At 39.9% G+C, this 20,676-nt stretch overlaps 1 protein-coding gene across 1 annotated transcript in view; it reads left to right on the forward strand.

Annotated features, from left to right (window-relative positions):
- Window positions 1-20,676, forward strand: part of MAP3K9 (mitogen-activated protein kinase kinase kinase 9) — a 208,450-nt gene that overhangs the window by 157,965 nt on the left and 29,809 nt on the right. The window contains exons 4-7 of the mRNA XM_053711279.1: window positions 4,833-4,894; window positions 11,474-11,627; window positions 13,997-14,094; window positions 17,671-18,462. Of these exons, the coding sequence (XP_053567254.1) occupies window positions 4,833-4,894; window positions 11,474-11,627; window positions 13,997-14,094; window positions 17,671-18,462 (1,106 nt within the window). The remainder of the gene's footprint in view (window positions 1-4,832; window positions 4,895-11,473; window positions 11,628-13,996; window positions 14,095-17,670; window positions 18,463-20,676) is intronic.

Below are 20,676 nucleotides of genomic sequence, written 5' to 3' on the forward strand. Positions count from 1 at the left end.
TAGAATCAAGCCTGTGTTTAAACCTGTTGCTCCGCCATGGAGTTTAAATTTAGTTCTTAAAGTTCTTTAAGGGGTTCCGTTTGAACCTTTGCATTCCATAGATATTAAACTTTTATCTTGGAAAGTTATGTTTTTAGTAGCTATCTCCTCGGCTCGAAGAGTTTCGGAGTTATCTGCTTTACAGTCTGCTTTTCCATTCAGATAAGGTAGTTTTGCGTACCAAACCTGGGTTTCTTCCTAAGGTAGTATCTAATAAGAATATCAATCAGGAGATTGTTGTTCCTTCATTATGTCCTAATCCTTCCTCAAAGAAGGAACGTCTTTTACATAATCTTGATATGGTTCGTGCTTTAAAGTTTTATTTACAAGCTACGAAGGATTTTCGTCAAACATCTGCTTTGTTTGTTGTCTACTCTGGACAGAGGAGAGGTCAAAAGGCTTCGGCAACTTCTCTTTCTTTTTGGCTGAGAAGCATAATCTGTTTAGCTCATGAGACTGCTGGCCAGCAGCCTCCTGAAAGAATTGCAGCTCATTCCACTAGAGCAGTGGCTTCCACATGGGCTTTTAAAAATGAGGCCTCTGTTGAACAGATTTGTAAGGCGGCAACTTGGTCTTCGCTTCATACTTTTTCTAAATTCTACAAATTCGATACTTTTGCTTCTTCGGAGGCTATTTTTGGGAGAAAGGTCTTACAGGCAGTGGTGCCTTCCGTTTAAGTTCCTGCCTTGTCCCTCCCTTCATCCGTGTCCTAAATCTTTGGTATTGGTATCCCACAAGTAATGGATGAACCCGTGGACTGGATACACCTTTACAAGAGAAAACAAAATGTATGCTTACCTGATACATTTATTTCTCTTGTGGTGTATCCAGTCCATGGCCCGCCCTGTCATTTTAAGGCAGGTGTTTTTTATTTTTAAACTACAGTCACCACTGCACCCTATAGTTTCTCCTTTTTTCTTGCTTGTCTTCGGTCGAATGACTGGGGGTGGCAGTTAGGGGAGGAGCTATATAGACAGCTCTGCTGTGGGTGTCCTCTTGCAACTTCCTGTTGGGAAGGAGAATATCCCACAAGTAATGGATGAACCCGTGGACTGGATACACCACAAGAGAAATAAATTTATCAAGTAAGCATAAATTTTGTTTTTGTTACATAAACGTCTGGCAGAGGTACCAGATGTTCAATCGTTCTGTCGGGCCTTGGTCAGAATTAGGCCTGTGTTCAAACCTGTTACTCCTCCCTGGAGTCTTAATCTTGTTCTTAAGGTTCTTCAGCAGGCTCCTTTTGAACCTATGCATTCCTTAGATATTAAGTTGTTATCTTGGAAGGTTTTGTTTCTTGTTGCTATTTCTTCTGCTTGTAGAGTCTCTGAACTCTCGACTTTACAGAATGAGTCTCCCTATCTTATCTTTCACTCGGATAAGGTTGTTTTACATACTAAATTGGGTTTTCTTTCTAAAGTAGTTTCAGATCGGAACATTAATCAGGAGATTGTTGTTCCTTCTTTATGTCCTAATCCGTCTTCTGCACAACCTAGATGTGGTTTGTGCTCTGAAATTCTATTTACAGGCGACTAAGGATTTTCGTCAGTCTTCTGCTCTGTTTGTAGTTTTTTCTGGGAAACGTAAGGGGCAGAAAGCTATGGCTACTTCTCTTTCTTTGTGGCTGAAGAGTATGATTCGCTTTGCCTATGAAACTGCTGGACAGCAGCCTCCTGAGAAGGTTACGGATAATTCTACAAGGGCTGTTTCCTCTTCCTGGGCATTCAAAAATGAAGCTTCTGTAGAACAGATTTGCAAGGCTGCAACTTGGTCCTCTCTACATACGTTTTCAAAATTCTATAAGTTTCAGACTTTTGCTTCGACTGAGGCTTCCTTTGGGAGAAAGGTTCTTCAAGCAGTGGTGTCTTCTGTTTAGGTTCCCTGTCTTGTCCCTCCCTTATCATCTGTGTCCTCTATTACTATCCCAATAGTAATTAAATGATTCGTGGACTCATTGTGTCATTAGAAAGAAAACAACATTTATGCTTACCTGATAAATTTATTTATTTCTTGACACGATGAGTCCACGGCCCGCCCTGTTTTTGATGACAGGATATTTTTTGTTATGTTCTAAACCTCAGGCACCTCTGCACCTTTTTGCTTCCTTTCTCTCCTTTACTTTGGTCGAATGACTGGGGTTGGATAGAAGGGAGGTGATATTTAACAGCTTTGCTGTTGAGCTCTTTGCCGCCTCCTGCTGGCCAGGAGGTGAATATCCCAATAGTAATTAGATGATCCGTGGACTCATTGTGTCAAGAAAGAAAGAAATTTATCAGGTAAGCATAAATTTAGTTTTTTCTTGGCATTCTTTCCGAATTCCTAGGATTTTGCAGTTTTTGTTTGATGGGTAGATTAGGAAAAGGCAGAATTCTCCTCTTTGTCTTGTTCCATAGAAAGATTGCTAATCTTCCTGATATTCATAGTTTTGTTCAGGCTCTGGTTTGCATTAAACCTGTAATCAAGCCTATTTTATCTCAATGGAATCTTAATTTGGTGTTAAGCGTTTTGCAGGCTCCTCCTTTTTGAACCGATGCATACAATGAACATTAAATTTCTTTCTTGGAAAGTGTTATTTCTTTTGGTTATTTCTTCTGCTATAAGAGTTTGAGTTATCTGCTCATTCTTGTGAACCACTTTATATGATTTTTCATCAGGATAAGGCTGTTTTACTGACATAATTTTTTATTTTTTGCTTAAGGTTGTTTCTTCAGTCATAATTAGCAGAGAGAATGTTGTTCCTTCTTTGTGTCCTTATCCTAAGAATGCTTCAGAGTGGTCTTTGCATTCTTTGGATGATGTTAGGACTTTAGACAAACTTCTAGTTTGTTAATTTCTTTTTCTGGTCCTAGGAAGGGTCAGAAGGCTTCTGTTGTTTCTTTGGCCTCTTGGTTGAAGCTTTTGATTCACAAAGCTTACTTGGAGTCCGGTCAACCTCCACCGCAGCGGATTACTGCTCATTCTATTAGGTCAGTTGCCACTTCTTGGGCTTTCAGGAATGAGGCTTCAGTTGATCAGATTTGCAAAACAGCTATTCGGTCTTCTTTGCATATTTTCACAAATATTTACCATTTTGATGTTTTTGCTTCTTCTGAAGTAGCCTTTGGTGGGAAGTTTTTTGTTTTTTTTGCCTGTTTGATTTATTGTAAGTGCATTATAATATAAATATATATCTTTGTCTGAGGAAGGGGATTTTTGTGCCCAAAACATCACATTAAAAAGGCACTTTGATTAAAGACCAGTGGGTACAAGCCTATTGTTTGAAATAGATTGTATTTGCATGCATCCTGTCTGCTGAACCTTGTAAGTGAGAGTGCATTTCTGGACATATTGTGTATGTGTGTTTGTGTGTGTGGTTGTGTATATGTATATATATGTAAGTTCACTGGTGCCTGGGGGTACTAAAGTACAATATAAAGAAAATAAAGAGAAAAAGAAAGCGTTGAACGCTTGGTCCAGCACAAACCCATACACCAAATTTAAATGCAACTACTGGGAAGGTGGGTGGATATCTGGGAGACACAACACAGTTATCAGTCAGTTAGTATGTATTTATTAGCAATCTATCTCAAAATTCACATCTAAGAAATAGATGTTAAACTTAACACACAAAATATTGGCAACATATGACACCAAACATAACACACACTTGAAACAAAACTGTTACTCTATACCAACAATAAATCTTAGAGCAGAAAGTTCATATTAAAAGGCTGACTTTCTTCGCATGCATTCATAAAAGTTAAGGCCTGTGCTTGTAAAATTCATCAAACATAGCTGAGAACGGATGTTAGAAAGGTAAGCTGTTAGTCAAGCAGGTTAATCCAACTAACACAAAAACTGAAGCAGAAGAGTTAAAGTCAGCGTTATTGAGCAATATATTTCAGCTCCACAGAAGTTGATAGAAGTAACAGTTAATTACGGTTCATAGGTACATCCCCTTTAAGTTCATGTAATAAAGTGTCAAACTCCAGATAATGTTTCAACCCCCAGCTCACCCAGCCGTTGACTTATTCGGCTTTTCAAAACAATTCTACTGCTTCTTCCGTTGCAGAGGTAGTTATCACTTACTCCGCTTTTACACGTGTTTCACCCTTCCAATATTCCTATTGGGCTTCGTCAGGCATGTGATACATCCATGTCACACTGAGAATATTTATATCGTGCCGGGTGAATTAATTAACTTTGTTAAAAGATATAATACATAAATGTAATTACGACCAATACCTAGGCTGATTCGTGAAAGCTCATAATAAAGAAGCAATATTTAAAGAACAAGCACATTAGGGACACATAAATCAAAAGCCAAACATCTGAATACCATCACTGTATGTGTTAGGTGAACCATTCAAAGTATTACTACAGTTATAATTAACAGAGAAAAATAAATCAATTGTTCACTTCAGATAATCTAGCATTGTATGTGAGTGGAATTACAGAAATTTTACAGAATTTATCCAAATTAAATATCCACTTACATTCCTCTCTCAAGAGGGCTTTGTCCCAGTCACCACCTCTCTCACTTGTACTGACTAATTCAACACCCATAAACTTTAGATCCTTGACATCGCAATTATGAGAGTCAAGGAAATGGCGTGCTATGCCACTTGTTTTAATCCTTTTTTTTTTTTCTATGTTCTTTCATTCTCTCCTTAAATTCACTGTAGGTTTTCCCAACATATTGTCTGTGGCAAGAGCATGAAAGAACATAGACCACACCTACACTCTTACATGTGATATAACCCTTTACTTTGTGTGAGATACCTCTTATATCCTCAATTTTTTCCCCCTCTTAGGAGATGCTTGCACATTTTACATTTATTACATGGAAAACATCCATTCTTGGGTTTAGAGCTCTGTAACCACATTTTAGATTCATTAGAAACATAATGGCTGTGCACAATTTTATCTTTTAAGGATGGACCTTTTTTTGCTGTAAGAAGGGGATAGTCACCAACAAATGGGTGGATGTCTTTATTAAGAGTCAGTAAATGCCAGTGTTTGGAGAGTATGACAGCTTAGGCCATAAAAGTCTGTCCTGTTTACACTGCCAAGCATTTATGATGCTCCTGGCACTTCAAAGAAGACACAAACACAATTCTTCTTGAAAAACAAATAACTGATTTGAGTTCAAGCTACACAAAGTTAACTCCTTAGCAGCTGAATCCTGAGATATTCGTGACACCTCCCCAAATAAGAGACGCAAAAGGGGCTGGCTACAAGCCACTCCCGATGCGTATCAAAGGGGACACTCCTCCTGGCGTGACAGACCATCAGCATTACCATGCATACTGCCCTTTTTATGTTGTATGGTAAACTCATGTTGTTGTAGAGCTAGGCTCCACCTGAGGAGTTTACAATTTGAGCCAGCTACCCTATGTAACCAGTGTAAGGGGTTGTGGTCAGTTATCACTGTAAACCGACGTCCATACAGATACGGCTGTAGCTTTTGCAAGGCCCAAACTATAGCAAGGCACTCTTTTTCCACAGTGGTATATGCCACTTCTCGCGGGAGTAATTTCCTGCTGAGGTACACAATGGGGTGCTCCTCACCTTTCTTATCCACCTGACTCAGCACAGCCCCTAGCCCATAGTTAGAAGCATCCGTTTGCACTATGAATCTCCTGTGGAAATCAGGGGCCTGTAGTACAGGGGAGTCCGTAAGGGCAATTTTCAATAAATTAAAAGCCCTGTTACACTCAGGGGTCCATTTGACTGTTAGAGGTAGGCTTTTTTTTGTAAGGTCTGTTAGGGGTTTGGCTACGGTACTATAGTGTGGCACAAACTTTCTATAGTACCCTGCGGTACCCAGGAAGGACATAACCTGTTTCTTTGTCTTAGGGGTGGGCCAGGCCATTATGGCTTCAGTTTTACTTGGCTCGGGGCGCAGTACCCCTCCTCCCACCAGGTGACCCAAGTACTGGACCTCCCCCATGCCCAGCTGACACTTATCTGGTTTTATAGTTAGCCCAGCAGTGGCTATTCAGTCCAATACACTGGCTAAATGTGTGAGGTGTTCCTCCCAGGTATCACTGAACACTGCAATATCATCCAGGTATGCAACAGCTTGCCCCTCTAGCCCCTCCAATAAGTGGTTAACTAGCCGCTGGAATGTGGCAGGTGCATTTTTCATCCCAAAGGGCATCACCTGGAATTCATATAACCCAAAAGGAGTGATAAAGGCAGACCTCTCTTGTGCTTCTGGGGTCATAGGGATCTGCCAGTATCCCCTGCTGAGATCCATGATACTCAGAAACTTGGCCCCTGCTAGCCTGTCCAGTAGCTCCTCTATGCGAGGCATAGGATAAGCATCAAATTCAGTCACTAAGTTTAGCTTTCTGTAATCTACACAGAACCTAGTGGTTTTGTCCTTTTTGGGGACTAGTACCACTGGGGAGGCCCAGGGGCTGTGGGACTTACAAATCACTCCAAGATCTAGCATCTCCTCTATCTCCCTTTTTATGTCAGCACTGACCTGCAAGGATACCCTGTAAGCTGTTTGTCTGAGGGAATGGTGATTCCCAGTATCTACATGATGTGTGACTAGGTGTGTCCTGCCAGGCTTCCCTTTGAACATGCTGTAGTAAGGCCTAAGCACCTCAGACGGCTGATGCCGCTGATCCCCAGTTAAGTGGGCACTAATCTGGGCGGCCTCTAGGGTGTTGTTTTTTCTGGTGGGGGCCAGTAAATCAACAAGGGGGTCAGTCTCATGCTCTTCTCCAGGCAAACTACATACAGTTAACACGGTGGGTTCTCTGTCATAATAGGCTTTTATCATATTTACATGATAGATTTTCTGCCTTTTACCCTCCTCATCCAGAGACACCACATAGTTCACATCATTCATTCTCTTTAGGATAATGAACGGACCCTCCCAGGCAGCCTGTAGTTTGTTCTGTCTCATGGGTATCAAAACCAACACTTTCTGTCCCACATCATACACTCTCTCTCTGGCATTCCAGTCATACCACTGCTTCTGCTTAGACTGGGCAGCCTTTTGGTTTTCCTGTACCTCCCCCACTAGGCTATGCATTCTGTCCCTGAACCTTATTACATAGTCTACTACCGAAGTCTCTTGAACACCCAATTTTCCTTCCCATCCCTCCCTGATCAGATCAAGGGGGCCACGCATTCTGCGTCCATATAGGAGTTCAAAGGGGGAGAAACCAGTGGATTCCTGGGGCACCTCTCTATAAGCAAATAGGAGGTGTGGCAGGTAACGCTCCCAGTCCTTTCCCTGTGACTCCACAATGGTTTTAAGCATCTGCTTCAGGGTTCCATTAAACCTTTCACACAAGCCATTGGTCTGGGGGTGGTATGGGCTAGTCACTAGGTGTTCTACCTGCACCTTTTTACATAGACTCTGCATCAGGCCAGACATAAATTGCGTGCCCTTATCAGTTAGCATTTCCTTAGGGAAACCTACCCTTGCAAAGATACCCAATAAAGCATCAGCCACTTTATCAGCCCTGATAGATGACAGGGCCACTGCCTCTGGGTAGCGGGTCGCATAATCCACTACCGTCAGAATGAATCTTTTCCCTGAACTGCTTGGGATAGCTAGGGGCCCTACTATATCCACAGCCACCCTCTCAAAGGGCTCAGTCACTATGGCGAGGGGAATTAAAGGGGCACGTCCCACCTCTCCAGGTTTCCCCACTTTCTGACATGCAGGACAGGAGTGACAATAATTAGCAACATCAGTACCCATCCCCGGCCAATAAAAGTAATGGGACAACCGGGCTTTGGTTCTCTGTACCTCTAGATGTCCTGCCATAGGAATTTCATGGGCCACTCCCAACAGTTGCGCTCTAAACCGTTTAGGTACCACTAACTGTCTCTCAGCTAGCCAGGGATCCTGTCCCTCCACTGGAATGGACTCCACGTACAACCTCCCTTTATCCCAGTACACTCTCTCTTTATCAGAGTCAGCAGGCAGCTGCCTAGCTAGGTCCCTTATCTTCTCTAGTGTGGGATCGGTCCCCTGGGCCTGCTGAAAATCCTGATTCTGACCAATTATTAGTGACTGTGCTGTTTGAGGCCCCCCACCTTCCATATCAGTGTTCTCCCCTGGGTCCTCGGGCTGAAGCACCCCCTGCTCCCTAATTTGGGCAGACTGCTGTCGGGTCACCACTGATACAGAGGGGCCCTCCCCCTCTGGCACTACTTCCACACACTTCAGGTACTGAGGGACAATTGGTTCACACACCAACAGACTGTCATTCTCATTCAGCTCTCTCTTTCTCTCAGTGCATCCTTCCACATGTTCACAGGGCACTACAGACATGTCTGGTTCAGGTAAAGGCTGCGTCACACACACACACTGCCCCCCCCTCACCTACAGCACATATCTGGGCATAGTTACACATGGCATTTTGTACATTTGGGCCCCTATCTTGTTTACCTAGGTCACAGGCATCATGATCAGGTATATACTGTGACAATAAAACCCAAATCAGTACCAAGCAATACATTTGTAGGAATATTATCTGACACTCCCACATCTCTTAACCCTCTTCCGGCTCCCCAATCTAGATATACTTGTGCCATAGGCACTGCAGGCTGTAGTCCCCCAATCCCTTTTACTGCTAGAGTCTTTCCAGGGATATTGTCCTCCGAGCTAACTAGCTCTGGACGTACAATAGTCACTTCTGCACCCGTGTCCCGTAGACCCAATGTTACCTTATCTCCAACAGTCACAGGTTGTAAGTTCTCATTGGTACTTTCCTCTGGCCGGGTTACAAACAAAACAGAAGATGATAATCCTGAGGAGCGGCCTCCTCCTGCTGATGCTGAAGGTTTCTTCCTCTCTGGGCAGTTAGTGCTGATGTGACCCATTTTTTGACAAGCAAAACACTTGTGAGTATCTCCCTGCCCAGATGCAGCACCCGCCCCTCCTTTCCCAGAGGGAGCAGACACACTAGATAAAGGCACAGCAGGTTTTGTGAAGGGGGGTCGTGCCGCAGCTCCTTTCCAGGTAGATCCCCCCTTAGAAAAGGTTTTCCTCCCATTCCCTGGTGACCTGTTGGCTGTGTAAAAATCAGCCAGCTCACCAGCTTCCAATGATGTTATGGGTTTACGGTCCAAAACCCATTCTTGAACTGCTGGGCACAGTTGCATAAATTGCTCCTTCACGATCAAACCTTCCAGCTCCTCCATAGTGGCAACTTTTAATCCTCTGACCCACTGTTTAAAGGCTGTCATCAAGTTCCCAACAGCTGCAGTATAGCTCTCTGACAAACCTTTCTGCAGAGAACGGAATTTCTTTCTGTACATCTCAGGAGTAAGATTATACCTCCTCTGTAGTGCAGCTTTAATGGAATCATAGTCCTGATCAAACTCTGCGGGTAGTTCAGCAAAAGCCTCCAGTGCAGGACCTTTCAGGCCAGGGGTAAGGTACTTGGCCCACTGCTCCCTTGGAAGCTGGAACTGTCTGCAAACTTTCTCAAAGCTACGCAGGAATACATCCACATCTCCATCTTTCTCCAGAGTGGGAAAATTCTCTGCACGCACTCTGGGAGCAGGTGGGTCTCTAGGTTCACTAACAACAGGTGAGACCATCCCTCTGTCCAACCGTGCAAGCTGTAGCTGATACTCTCTCTCAGCCTGTCGTTCAGCAGCCTCTCTCTCTCACCTGCCAGAGACTCTCTGTCAGCTTCCCTAGCCGCCTGTCTCTCAGCTGCTTCCGCGGCTGCCTGTCTCTCAGCTGCTTCCACAGCAGCCTGTCTCTCAGCTGCTTCCACAGCAGCCTGTCTGTCATAAAATTTTGTAATCAGTTCCATGCGCAAACTTGCATCCGCTGAGCCCATATGTTTAAGAACAGTTTGCAAATAACAGTCCAATGGATCCCCAGATCCTGATGAATCGCTGCCCACAGCTGCAGACATCTCTCCTGAGACTTCAACTGGTGTGATTTGGCTGTTATCATATTCAACAAGAGCTTGTATTAGTAAATCTTTGTTCTTTGAACGTGTTGGAATATCACGCTCCTGGCATAGGAGCATAAGTGTCTCTTTAGATTGCTGCTCGTACAATTGCATAGCAAAAATAAAATAGAAAAGAAAAACGGAGAATAGGGAAAGGGACTGTTTGCAATGTGTGACTATATAATGCACTGAGTTTTAGCCTTTGGAAATTGTAAGAAACAATTTCTTTTAGTACCGGGATTTTCACACTAGCAAATCCACAAGCACTAAAATCTAATAATAAAAAAATTATCGACACCGCTGCCCACCAATTTGTGACGAAACAAGGTTATCCAACCCTGCGCCAGTCACTTATTTGGCACAGAAAAGGTTTTCAGCCCCCCTTTTACTGTCACCAATAAGTCACAATCTAGCCACACCAGGCAAGCTTGTGATTCAGTTTAGTTGGCGCAAGGGTTAACCACACTCCCTAGTCTGTACTAAACGTAAGAGAAATGCCCAAAACTCCCTTTTAATGCCACCCACAATAAACTATCAATCCTATAGCTCCAATAGTGCCACAACTTAAAATTTATTAAAGGGAAAATCCTAAGAGAAAACCCAGACTTTACACATTAACCCTCTAAATACAATTTAGCAGAAAATAACCTAAATTATACAGTTCTAATATTCCAGTCTCTTTCAGTAATGTGGTTCAATTATTAGACAAAGGCCAAACTTAATAAAGGAATTATTTATTATGCCAAAAATATTATGCACAATGCATTATTAATAAAAAGTTGTTACAAATAAAATTACAGTGTTTTAAAATAAAAAGGAGAAAAACAGAATTGAATACTTTCCTTGCTTCAAGCTCTGTGCCTGGGGCTGGCATGAAAATGATGGCTCCTTACTTCTGTAAAGCCGCTCCCCTTGTAAGAATGACAATCTTATTGTTAAAACATAAAATTCTTATACCATTTTCCAGAGATCAAGTTGCCTGACCACACCCTCCTGGGCGAGCTAAGAAAACCCCCCTGTCTTTATGACCTTCAATAGACTAATTTCTTGCCTGAAATTATACAATCCATTATAAGTTCTGCTAGGTAACTCAATTTCTATATTTACATATCTAGAACCTTTTAGTTTCATTAGGAGAATCGGTTTGATATCAAATATGCCATAGGTTGTCATATTTACCTTCATTTAAGGTTATAATAGTTTTAAGCACATTTATGCATAACCCATGTCCCTTTATTGACCTCCTCAGGAGATGTGCTGGGGGGGGGGCTGTTTTACATCATACCCTGCTGCTGACAGTTTAGGCCATAAAAGTCTGTCCTGTTTACACTGCCAAGCATTTATGATGCTCCTGGCACTTCAAAGAAGACACAAACACAATTCTTCTTGAAAAACAAATAACTGTTTTGAGTTCAAGCTACACAAAGTTAACTCCTTAGCAGCTGAATCCTGAGATATTCGTGACAATAAGGTTAGCATAATTTATGTTCTTCTTTACACTTTTTTGGCAGTGACTCCAGGGGACACAAACAAAACAAGAAACCGCAGTACAGGTGGTCAGAAGGAAGAAAGCGAAGAGGACGAGAAGAAAGAAAATAAGAAAAAAGGGCGATCGTGGACACCTGGTGCTCTCTGTCCAAAGGAATCCACTGTAGGGGAGGAAAGGTAAGTTGCTATAAGTGAGGAGGTTTGGAATGTACATTTTTGGTTTTAACACAAAATCCCAGATCACTGAAATAAACAGTTCAAACCTACCATCTGGAGCGGAATTAATTCACTTAAAGGGACAGTGTACTCCAGAATTGTTATTGTTTAAAAGGATAGATAATCCCTTTATTACCCATTCCCCAGTTTTGCATAGCTAACACAGTTATGTTAATACACTTTATGTCTCTGTGATTACCTTGTATCTAAGACTCTACCGACTGCCCCTTTATCTCAGTGCTTTTTACAAACTTGCATTTCAGCCAATTAGTGCTGACTATGTTAACTATATGGCACACATGAACTGGCACTGTCTAGCTGTGATAAAAAATTACAATGCACTGAGATAAGAGGCGGCCTTCAAGGGCTTAGGAATCAGCCTATTAGCCTACCTAAGCTTAGCCTTCAACAAAGACTACAAAGAGAACAAAGCAAATTTGATGATAAAAGTAAACTGGAAAGTTGTTTAAAATTGCATGCCCTATCTGAATCATGAAAGTTTAAAGGGATAGAAAAGTCAATGACACTTGCATGATTCGGTTAGAGCATGTCATTTTTAAGACACTTGTAAGTTCACTTCTATTTTCATATGTGCTTCGTTCTCTTGGTAGCTGGTGATTGGTGCCTGCAAACATTTGTCTCTTATGATTGGCTAACTAGATGTATTCAGATAGCTGTCAGTAGAGCAATGCTGTTCCATATATATATATATATATATATATATATATATATAATGTGTGTGTGTGTGTGTGTATGTATGTGTGTGTATATATATATGTGTATATATATATATATATATATATATATATATATATATATATATATATATATATATATATATATATATATATATATATACATATATATATATACTGTATATATTCATTATTTTAAAATATTGTGGATTATTATTTGGAGGAAGTTTATTTTGAATTGTGATAATAGTGCTAATATTCTTGTAGCATTATAGCTTTCAAACCATATAGTGTTACCACAATTATGACATTGCTTCATGCAGTTGATATATCCTATACATTTATTTTATTTTTACAAGGAACTATGTCCCTTGTCAGCAGCTTCTTGCAAACTTATTTTCTATTGCACACTCCATGCTGTTAGTAGCAAGCTCACTGTATCCTTCCTAAAGTTTTAGAGTGCAAGTAAACAAAGATCTCATGGCAGTGACAGGGTGCATGGACCACAAAAAACTGAAAATAAACATTGTGAGTCAAAAATGAAAAATTTGTATTACGAGCGTATAACCCTTCTGGTTCCAGATCAGAAAAATCCAAAATACTCAAGACCTGCCAGGGTTCCATCTTCCTACCTGAACATATAAGAGACGGTCTGCCTCTGTCAGTTTAATTATTTCACAATCAAGGTCTCCATACTGGATTTGGATACCTCAGGTTAAAAGACGGCTTAGGAATGTGAAGTGCCAGTGTGTGTTAGGATGTGAGCCAGCTAGTCTGCTTTAAGACTTTTGGCTATTAAAGGGACACTAAACCCAAAAAAATTTCTTTCATGATTCAGATAGAGCATGCAATTTTAAGCAACTTTCTAATTTACTGCTGCTTTTAATTTTTCTTCGTTCTCTTGGAATCTTTATTTAAAAAGCAGGAAAGAAAAGCTTAAGAGCCGGCCCATTTTTGGTTCAGACCTAGGTTATGCTTGCTTATTGGTTTGCTAAATGAAGCCACCAATAGCAAGCGCTATCCACGGTGCTGAACCTAAAATGGGCTGGCTCCTAAGCTTTAAATTCCTGCTTTTTAAATAAAGATAGCAAGAGAACAAAGAAATATTGATAGTAGGAGTAAATTGGAAAGTTGCTTAAAACTGCATGCTCTATCTAAATCTTGAAAGAAAAAAATTGGGTTTAGTATCCCTTTAAGAAGGTATATGTTTTTAAGAGAATGATATTAAACTGTCAATAGAAAGCAACACTTAGTTAGTCCAACGTAAACAAAAAAAAATGTTGGTGCAGATTGTCAAACAAGTTCTATCTGAATCATGAAAGTTTAAGAGATTTTCCAATTTAGTTCCGTTATCAAATTATGCAGTCTTTTTATATGCACACTTTCTGAGGCACCAGCTACTACTGAGCATGTACAAAAGTTCACAGTCTATACATGCGATTGTCTGGTTGCTGTCACATAATATAGTGGGCCGGCAAATTTTAAATAGATTTTGAAAATTTTCAGAAAAAATCTACTGCTCATTTAACATTCAGAGTAAGTGCTATTGCATTGTCTTATATTATGTACTTGTCCATTATGCAATTATGTTGTATTTAATGTTCCTTTTAATCACATCTTTTGTTTAATTATTAGGATATCTTTGGAGAGCTCAAAGACATGCTCATCTAGTGGATCAAATCATGGGAAGCCTCTCAAAACATCCATCACTCCTGGAATCGCCACTGAGGCAGGTAAGCAAAATGGAGTCGCTTTCAACTGTGGGACATTGAAAGTCATATAGGATCTTCTACATTACAGCAGGCGGTGTGTGTGCGCGTCATAACACAGGAGGAACAATAGCTATCTAGCTTTACCTGTAATAATACCTTGTTTTTCAAAACATATTTAACCGTTTGGAGACCAGTAGTCTCAAGCATTAGCATGAAGGGGTTTAACATTAGCCAGGGTCTATTCCTAGTAGGTTGCCATATACCTCTTGTGTCATGTGACTAACACTGCACAGGAGCAACTGCCAGACTCACTCTGAAAGAATTACCAATTGGCTAAGAAAGGATGCAAGGTTAGGATGCAGCCAGATAGAAGTATAGATGGTAATAATGGGTACTAGAGTGGCTTGGAAAAGAATTATGGAATAATAGAGAAGGAAAGGAAAAGTTAGACGCAAACTAAAGATAGAGGAACAGTTAGAAATTTTTAGAAGGAAATCTTTATGTAGAAATAACAAAAATATTTTAAGTGAGTTAATAGTGTATTGACTTTTAAAGAGAAGTGTGCTCTTTAGATATGATTATTACAATTAGCAGTTATTTGTAGAGCGCCAGCAGATTCCGCAGCGCTATATATTAAACATTTTATGTATTTTCTATTTTGTTAAATGTATTAATATGAATTCGCAACTGTCATTATTCATACAATACTTAGCTAAGAATTACTGTTCCATAACAATAAATTATACGTTCTTATGTTAGGTTCAGCTAAAATATAGCCAGGTCTTCTTTGTTATGAATTTTCACTGGGTATACATCTTCATACTACTGGATTTAAGATGAGATCTACCACGACTCTTTGTGATTTCTTTTTGGATTATCCTCCAGCTGAACGTCTATTTTGCTTTGATGCCGCCATCTGCTGGGCTACTATATAACAGACCGTGTTATGTCCTATTTATTTATTTAAAACTTTTTGTTTTTACTATATTTATACCTTATTAAAGATTGTAAGAAAAAATTGGACAGCAATTTGTTGCTGTGCTCCAGCTGCAGTTTTTATCCTTGGTATAAGATTAGGTTATATTTTACTTGTTGTGTTTACAGGAGGGAGAAGAGACTTAACCCCCACATCCCTTCTATGTATTATCCTATATTGTTTCCCACTTGACCCTTTTCTCTGTATTTATTTTTCTATCCTGTAGAGTACCTTCTCTTCCTTCTACTTTTTGTAGTTTAATACTTTCACTACCAGGAATTTCAGAGAAAAAATTGCCCAAAATACTTGAGAAAAACTACCAAAAAAACAAAGTTATTGATCTTTTCCCATTTTGGTGTTTCATGCCACCAAAATACCAAAGGTATTGATCTAGGCCCATTTTGGTATATTTCATGCAACAGTTTCACCACCAGATGAGATCATAATAAAAAAAAATGTTAACTAAACTTTTTTAAAATGTTTGGGTTTCTCACTTAAAATTGTTTACATACTGCTTGTGCTGTCATAACACACATGGTTGTAAAAGCTTCTCTGGTACCCGTTTTTGTTTAGAAACAGCAGACATGCATGGCTTTGCCATTGCTTTTTGGTAATTAGAAGGCAGTAAAGTGGTTAATTAGTTAACTAGTAAGGGTAATAGTATTGGTAAGTGTCAGGTGGGAGGGCATTCAAAACATTACGTCTCCCCGATTCCCCCCAAACAGGTCAACTCCCACACACACGCACACTCATTACCACTATCTTAGGTATTGGCAGACAATCTGCCAATGTGCAGTTTAGCACTTCTTTAAAAAAAATCAGTGTAGGGATAAATCCCACCTCCCTGATCCCTCCCAAACAGCTCTCTAACCCTCCCACTAGTGGCAAACAGTACCCACTTTATAGTAATGTTTTTTGTTTTATTTATTTAAATAACATATATTTTTTTTCTGTAGTGTAGGGGTCCCCCCTCACCATCACCCTCTGAAGTGCCCTTTTTCTGTAGTGTAGCAACCTATTCCTCCCTCTCCCTTCCAAATTTTGTTTCCATACTGTAGGGTCCCACACCTCAAACCGGCACCAACGGATGATCATTACAGACAGTGACACAGACAGTATCACTGTCTGAAATGATCTGGCATCACATGGAATCACTGACCATACTCAGTTATCTTATGAAGGCAGAGGCTGGAAGCCCACAAACAGCAAGTCTAGGTTGTCACTTGGCAACAAAGACTGCTTGTGCTAACAGCATTATGCGCGTAGATCTACGTAATGCATTATGATGGATTATGTACCGCGTGACACAGCTTTATATCCATTTGGCCATGTGGACTGATAGTGAAAGGTAGTATTCCTAAAGGCTTCTGAGAAGTGTGTTTCTTATTTCAAATAGCACAACGCTATATATCCACCACTAAAGACTAGAGTTAGCACTTCTTATATAAATAATCTTCTTTTTTGGTTATTATAAATCATATATAGTCACCTGCCAAAAGGCATTTGCCATTCATCATGTTTCAGCTATTCACTTATATGTCATTACTTGCTCTTCCTTTTATTATATAGCTTGTCTATATGTTGAGTATAGTAACATAGTAGATGAGGTTGAAAAAAGACCGAAGTCCATCGAGTTCAACCTATACAATTCAAATATACTTTAAAAAAGCTCCAGTTTAGCTTAAGTTAATCCGATTAAAAGATGACCCATTTAACACAAGCAATCATACCCCTGAATTCTTTTTCTAGCCAGAAATGTATCCAAACCATTTTAAAATGGTATTGGCATTCACTACCTCCTTTGGTAATGAGTTCCACAATTTTATTGCTCTTTCATTGAAATACATTATGAGGAAGTAACATTGGGAAAAAGGAGTGTCCAAGTCTCTTGAAGTTAAAGGGATATTGTATACTATAAAATTGTTTTTCCCGTAATGTGTTTCCAATTACTTTTTTTTACCACCTGCAGAATATAAAATGGATGAGATTTGCTTTTTTTAAGGATTATTTGTGTTTATGAGTTAGCTGATTTTGTGTTTTGAAGCCACAACCTAATAAAATTGGTTGAGCTTGTAGGTATAATCAGATCTCATTACTTTGTCACATTGTGAAAATATACCTGCTTCTTTATCTTATATCTGTCCATAAACCAATCACCAATACTTGGAGAGAACAATGGAAAATTAACATTTTATTACCTTATCTCTTCTATAACCCACTGGGAGCATAATTTCTTCTACTGGCTGTGTTTACTTCCAGGATGGGTGGGGATACCACAGACTAGAGAAACTTTTTGAAATGCCAATATAAGGGCAATGGAAATACTTGTAAACAATTTAATACACTCCATCAGGTAAAGTGTAACATTGGGAACAAATTAAAGGGGAGAACATTTTTGAGTAAACTGTCCCTTTAATATGGAGTTACTCTGTGTTGTCAAAATAAAATTTAACATTGTGTCTAATATCTCCTGTAACATCTGCAACCAACACAAAAATGTGTCTTACACCTAATGGTTATTGAGAAACACTGCACTTTAATTTTTTATTGATAACATGATCATATATAAACATATATCTTGTATTTTTAGTCTCTTTATTTATTTTTTTGTGTTCATTCAGGAGCCGAGAACGCTGCTGATACAGTTGTAAACCAGGTGGATATCAAAGACTCCCAAACGCCAACCCCTAACAAGTCCTACCTCTGCATACCATTCCATAAAGGTGATGATGGAGAAGGGCCATTTAGTGATGCCAGTGAAAATCCCACACCTGTGAATTCTGCTACAAGCACCCCACAGCTTACACCTACTAACAGCCTTAAGCGTGGATCTCAGCATAAGAGGTGTTCAATGGTTCTTCTAGGTTGTGGGGCTCTTCTTGCTACGGTAGGTTTAGGCTTTGACCTCCTTGAAGCAGGCAGGAGCCAGCTAAATCAAGAAGATGCTGAAGTAAAGGAAGAGAAGAAAAAAAAAGAAAGTATATTCCAACGTGCTGCTCGTCCAAGGAGAAGCACTAGCCCACCTTCTAGAAAGCTATTCCGAAAAGAAGACTCTCCATCACATTTAGCAGAACCCCCAACATCTATCACCCTTCAGTCACTGTCTTCCATTTCTGAATGTAATTCTACCCGATCACTCATACGGTCAGATAGTGATGAGATTGTAGTATATGAAATGCCTACTCCACCAGTAGAAGAGCAACCACCAGTTGTTAGCAATCCACTAATCAATGTACACATAGAGACATTCAAACGGGATCCTAACCAATCCCTAACACCTACCCATGTGACGCTAACATCCAGAGCCCAAAAGGAACACAGGAGGACCCCTTCTGATGGAGTTATTAAAGTATTTCCAGTAATTGCCAATGGAACGTCACCAAATAACTGCTTAGTAAGCTGTTCAGGAGCCAGTAAGTCACTTTTATGTAATTTCTATATAAATATCTTTTCATTGTTTTTTTAGGACTATTATCACATTTTTAACCTTTATTCAACAATTTGTTTCTAAAGTTATTTAACAGGTGCATTTTTAATGATACAGCCTAATTTCTATATATTTTTATATAATATCGTATTCCTTTTTTTTTTAAGTGCATCTCCAGAACATATTATTAACTAATATTTCTTTCATAAGGTGGTGAGAGCCCATGATCCATCCATTACACATGGGATTCAACTTCTGGGCACTAGGAGGAGGCAAAGATACCCAAAACTTTCGAGAGCACTTCATCTTTCCCACTTTACTGGTATGTTAGTCTTAACTTTGCCTCCCAAAAGGAAGGTGAAGAATTGGGGTACTTAAGATTTTTTTGTTGAGAGGGGTTCTCAGACTGATTTGATGCGAAATTTTACCCCTCAGATAGCAGTTACTGAGAGACAGAGAGGAGATTGGAGTATGGGGCAGTGGCACAATTACTCCCGGTGTGGAGTTAGTCACAAGCCTGCCATATGTGTTGTGGGGACGGGTCCTTAATCTCCTTCTGTTGAGTCATTTATATACTCAATTATATCCTTTGCTCTAATATGCTCAGTACTGGATGGGCTATCTACTGTATGCAGTCATTTCTGAAGCTGGTACCCACAGTGGAGTGAGTATGATTACATTGGCACTCACATACCCCACAGGCTATTAAGTTACTTTTGACATGTTACATCATAGCCAGGGGACTTTATTATGTAAAGCAAACATAATCATTTTCACACTAGACCATATGTGTTTTTATTGTCTGTTTGTCTCTGGAGACTTGGGGGGCAGTAAGAATCTCTGCATGCTGTGCACACACTATATATATATATATATATATATATATATATATATATATATATATATATATCATTTTTAGCCAATTTAATTTTACTTTTAAATATATTTCTTTCATGTAATTAGCAAGAGTCCATGAGCTAGTGACGTATGGGATATACATTCCTACCAGGAGGGGCAAAGTTTCCCAAACCTCAAAATGCCTACAAATACACCCCTCGCCACACCCACAAATCAGTTTTACAAACTTTGCCTCCTATGGAGGTGGTGAAGTAAGTTTGTGCTAGATTCTACGTTGATATGCGCTCCGCAGCAGGTTGGAGCCCGGTTTTCCTCTCAGCGTGCAGTGAATGTCAGAGGGATGTGAAGAGAGTATTGCCTATTTGAATTCAATGATCTCCTTCTACGGGGTCTATTTCATAGGTTCTCTGTTATCGGTCGTAGAGATTCATCTCTTACCTCCCTTTTCAGATCGACGATATACTCTTATATATATACCATTACCTCTGCTGATCTTCGTTTCAGTACTGGTTTGGCTTTCTACAACATGTAGATGAGTCTCCTGGGGTAAGTAAGTCTTATTTTCTGTGACACTCTAAGCTATGGTTGGGCACTTTTTTATAAAGTTCTAAATATATGTATTCAAACATTTATTTGCCTTGACTCAGGATGTTCAACATTCCTTTTTTCAGACAGTCAGTTTCATATTTGGGATAATGCATTTGAATCAATCATTTTTTTCTTACCTTAAAATTTGACTTTTTCCCTGTGGGCTGTTAGGCTCGCGGGGGCTGAAAGTGCTTCATTTTATTGCGTCATTCTTGGCGCGGACTTTTTTGGCGCAAAATTTTTTTTTTGTTTCCGGCGTCATATGTGTCGACGGAAGTTGCGTCATTTTTTACCTTCTTTTGCGCCAAAAGTGTCGGTGTTCTGGATGTGGCGTCATTTTTGGCGCCAAAAGCATTTAGGCGCCAAATAATGTGGGCGTCTTATTGGGCGCTAAAAAATATGGGCGTCTCTTTTGTCTCCACATTATTTAAGTCTCATTATTTATTGCTTCTGGTTGCTAGAAGCTTGTTCACTGGCATTTTTTCCCATTCCTGAAACTGTCATTTAAGGAATTTGATCAATTTTGCTTTATATGTTGTTTTTTCTTTTACATATTGCAAGATGTCCCACGTTGCAACTGAGTCAGAAGATACTTCTGGAAAATCGCTGCCTGGTGCTGGAGCTACCAAAGCTAAGTGTATCTGCTGTAAACTTTTGGTAGCTGTTCCTCCAGCTGTTGTTTGTATTGCATGTCATGACAAACTTATTAATGCAGATAATATTTCCTTTAGTAAAGTTCCATTACCTGTTGCTG

The sequence above is a fragment of the Bombina bombina genome, chromosome 1 (assembly GCF_027579735.1).
Source record: "Bombina bombina isolate aBomBom1 chromosome 1, aBomBom1.pri, whole genome shotgun sequence".
Lineage (NCBI taxonomy): Eukaryota > Metazoa > Chordata > Amphibia > Anura > Bombinatoridae > Bombina > Bombina bombina.